Below are 4242 nucleotides of genomic sequence, written 5' to 3' on the forward strand. Positions count from 1 at the left end.
AAAAATAAAAAAATTTTCCCTGCGCCAGGATTTGAACCTGGGTACTCAGGCTTACCACGCGAGTGCATTGCTCTGTCGGCGATTGTGACTTCTGGAGCGTCGCGAGCAAAAGGCACACTTATGCTTTTCACGGGGCATGAATTGGCAGACTATCTCATCAACTGGTATGATGCTACTAGTATTTCTACTAGTAGATGCTGATGCATAGCCTGACAATTGACATCTCGTAGGACATCGCAATGTTAAAAATACCAGTCGCTAACATTGAAAAAGGATAGAACGTGAACTAGTTGGGCTGAAAAGCAAACTGGTCGAATTCTAGTTCACAACTAGTAGCTTTCCCTGCAGGGATGGAACTAAAAAATGGTTTATTGATTAATTTAGATCAGAATAGATCTTCATTCGTGTACATATGCGGCTAAATTGGCTATTTGTCCGTTTTTGGCCTCTAATATATGTAAATCGGTAAGCACCAACATTAAAATGTTTTCAAAAACATCTAACAATGTTTATAAGAACTTTTCTACAAAAGAAAACATAATAATAATAATTCTGTATCAGTGACAAAAATTTTTTTTACTGACAAATTTGCTAGCATTAGTTTGGATAATTTAATGAAAACGAATTTCAATAGCATTATATTTTTTTAGAATTAATGCATTGAAATTTTTATTTGCAAGAAATTTCAAAAATTAATTTATTGATTTTTTACCTTAACATTATTGCTTTAAGTATCATTAATGCATTAAAAAACGAATGCATTTGTCGCAACTCTGGTTTGGAGGCGTCGATATGTACATTAGACTGCATCAGTGTTACCACTGAAAAATTTTCGAAAGTCGCAAAAAAAGTGTCACAGCCGAAAAAAATTGTCTTGAAGTAATTCAAATCTTTTATACCACGTATATAAAGAGTTTCATAATTTTACCTCTCGAAACTTATTGGGGCACATTCATAGTCGAAATAAAATCGACTTTTAGGCTAGTTATATTTTTTGACATAATTTTCAATGGAAAATCTGTCAAAAAAGCTGCACCTAACATTAGACTCGACTTTATTTCATCTACGATCATGTCCCATAATTTTTAATAAGTTGCTAATGGGGATCATTTTCTGTCAAAAATACTTTTTTCTATAAAAATAAAAACCGATTGATGAGGGATATATTAAAAATACGCAATATGCATATTTTGCATTTATTATGAAAACAAAATTGCAGTTAAAAAGGTACTTACATCAATATAAGACAAAAGCAACATTAGTGATAGCAATTATTACTACAAAGTTAAGCCTTTTAAGCTTGTATGTAAGAAAATGGATGTAACTCAAATAACTTGGGGAAATGCTAAGCTCCAAATAATAATAATGGCATAATAAAAAGATTGAAGTCAGTTAAAATCTTGCAAGAGATATAATTTTTAAGCGCCTTTGAAAAGTAATATTTTATTAAAAAATTGTCAAAATGTGTATATATATTTTCAAATCAAAGAAAAAGGGCAAAAGTCGCATGATTTTTAAGAAAATTTTCAAAATAAGCCTATTTCTAAAAAGTCGGTGTCAGGGGGCATCGATCTCCAAAAGGTGTCAATTTGACACTTTAGTCGCACAACCTTCGTAACACTGGACTGCATAACCAAAAAAGTTGCAGTTTTTCCGGCGGGATTACAAAATTTATTATATTTGTAGACTTCCGCAAAGTGTAAATCTTAATATTTTTCTTATTATTTTAATGCAAGTCTTAAAATATAATAGATTTTATAATTCCAATGCAAAAACAGCACCGATTTTTGGGTACAGATGGCAGTCAGATTTCTTCTCCATCACCATCTTCTTTAACTGTAAAAATACTAGGACTGTTTTATTTTGCTTGCGTAGCTTGCGCATATTCAACAGTTTTTTGCCTCTCCTGAACATTTAGGATTTTTTGAGTTGTCACTGTTTGGGATTCAGGGAGAGATATACTAAAATTTGCATAGCAACATCGTATTTCTGTATTTCATACCTTTCAGAGTTCTTTGCTTTTTAAACTTGTCCACGTTTGAGTTTACAATTGGTTCTGTTGTCCGTAAGACCCTTGAAGCTGGGTATACACTTCAACCCTAATTGCTTACACATATCGCCGTTTAAAGTACAAAACCGCGTATCAACAAAATGCAAAACCGCATATGTGAGGTTGCATAAATTATTTTTTAGAGAGTAAAAACACTGATATTTCAAAATGGTTTCCTTTTTTATAAAGCAATCGTATTTCTGATATTTCAGGACGAATGGATAAGGATTCAGCCCTGAGCTTGTGTGAGCAAATCCAATTTTTTGCAGCAAATGTCATTCAGCGGTTTTGAAGAATTACGATACTCAGTTTTGTACTTTAAACGACGCCATATGTACATACATATTTACATGCATACATCTGTGCAAGTGATTGACAATTTTAAAATTTCGCGCGAACTAAAACTTCGCTGCGAAATATCTGAAAGCGAGCTAATAGAAAATGTAAAACAACGAATTTTTCGTAAAATTCCTAATAAAAGACTTTTGCATTAATAAACAGAAAAGTAAATTTTCAAACATTTCGCTACTTACGATTTCTAATCCTTTTTTCAATATGCCATATAGTGGCACCCAAACTTTGGTTTGAGTGAATGCACTCTTATAGCCCTGGAGAATTTCAATTAATTCCATAAACAGTTTGCGACTATGGAATTCTTTTGGTGGTCCATCGCGATATAATAGCAACGTAGGATTTGTTAAAATGACCAGCAAACGCACAAGAGCATCTGCATATTCATTATTTTGTACATAATCATGCAGCATATGCACCAAATCTGTTTGTAGCACTTTTGCATGGCCCAAGTGACGGCGATATTCGTGATTTTCTAAATCGCGTCGCAAAATCCAAATTAAATGCTGTAGTCAAATATGAAAAAGAAATAGTGACAAAACGAATAATAGTAAGTTATGTATGTACATATGTATAAGCAAAACATACCCTTAGGCCCTGCAGTGCGTCCGGCTCGGCCAGGTAGCGATCATTGTCGTGGTAGCCAAGCGCCGCGCAAGTGGCATCGATATCCGCGAGTAAAATAGACATTACTGTACAAACGAACGTCGAATTTTCACTTTCTTTACACAAATTAGAATTTTGTTTAAATGAATTAACACTTTTTCCTACACCGCAAAACCGTTTCCGTATCAAACACACAAATTTCACAATTGTTTTGGTTGATGTAAACAAAATTAAATCCGCACATGAACTGTCATATGGGCGCGCCAATTTTGCGATCTGAGCGAACAGCTGATGGTGCTGAGCTGCCACTTGTTGAATGTGTGGTATTTACTTGTGTTGAGGAATTTCAGAGGCTTTAGTGAACGACGCACATTTTGTAATCGAATTTTACCAAAGGTCATTGATAATACGGGACAACTCATTATAATTAGAGCGAAAGTGCGCAACGGGGGAATTAATCTGTCTAATCATGATTCAATAATGAAAAATTTTATAAGAAAAACTTTCTCTCACTCTAATTTTATCAATGACACTCCCCTCTACTCCTAAAAAGAATAACAGTAATTTTTTTTTCGAATTTCTTTGCAACTTTTAAGAACATTTTTAAATTTTAAGTAGTGAAATTTTTACTTCTAAAATTTTAAGAAATTTCTGGTATTCATTCGTTGACGACAACAAGACAAAATGGGTGATCATTGTTGGATTACAGAAATTCAGAAATGGCTAAAAAGACGAAATTCCCTTAAGGGCCGGCTGGTCAATGTCCGATTAGCACTAATCGGAGATAGAAGCTCCGGTTAAATATAACGACTGCTCTATCGATCACATGTTTTATGCATGATGTCGAAAACGTCGATAACGATGTTTAACCGGCTAGTAGTGATAACCAGACATCGAACTACTGGCTCGAAATGCCAAAATATATTGGTTGACATTCGTGGAGACCTATTGAATCTGCAATCATAACACCCGCGATACAAAATACATGTGGTTGTTGTTGTTGGGCCCTTATAACCCAGTTATGCATACTTGCACTGCTATACCATTCTTACGTAAAAATCGAAACCCAACAGAATTCTACATGTTAAGTGCTATGCGTTGGGTAAAGTTAAGTGCAACGACTGCTTTATCGATCACATGTTACATTCATGATGTCGAAATCGTCGATAGTGTAGTGTTAGTAATAACCAGACATTCAACAACCGACCCCTGCCTATGCCTGCTTGGCAGTGCAT

At 34.4% G+C, this 4242-nt stretch overlaps 1 protein-coding gene across 1 annotated transcript in view; it reads right to left on the bottom strand.

Annotated features, from left to right (window-relative positions):
• The window catches only part of LOC108370568 (protein timeless homolog), a gene marked incomplete at its 3' end in the record, with an annotated part of 26930 nt that extends 23668 nt beyond the window's left edge, over window positions 1-3262 (bottom strand). Inside the window, exons 1-2 of the mRNA XM_017625905.1 lie at window positions 2990-3262; window positions 2584-2907 (exon numbers count right to left, since the gene is read on the bottom strand). Of these exons, the coding sequence (XP_017481394.1) occupies window positions 2584-2907; window positions 2990-3091 (426 nt within the window). The remainder of the gene's footprint in view (window positions 1-2583; window positions 2908-2989) is intronic.
• Between the last annotated feature and the right edge of the window lie 980 nt (window positions 3263-4242).

This window comes from Rhagoletis zephyria, unplaced genomic scaffold, assembly GCF_001687245.7.
Source record: "Rhagoletis zephyria isolate East Lansing unplaced genomic scaffold, Rhagoletis_zephyria_1.1 Rzeph_scaffold_04321, whole genome shotgun sequence".
Classification (NCBI taxonomy): Eukaryota; Metazoa; Arthropoda; class Insecta; order Diptera; family Tephritidae; genus Rhagoletis; species Rhagoletis zephyria.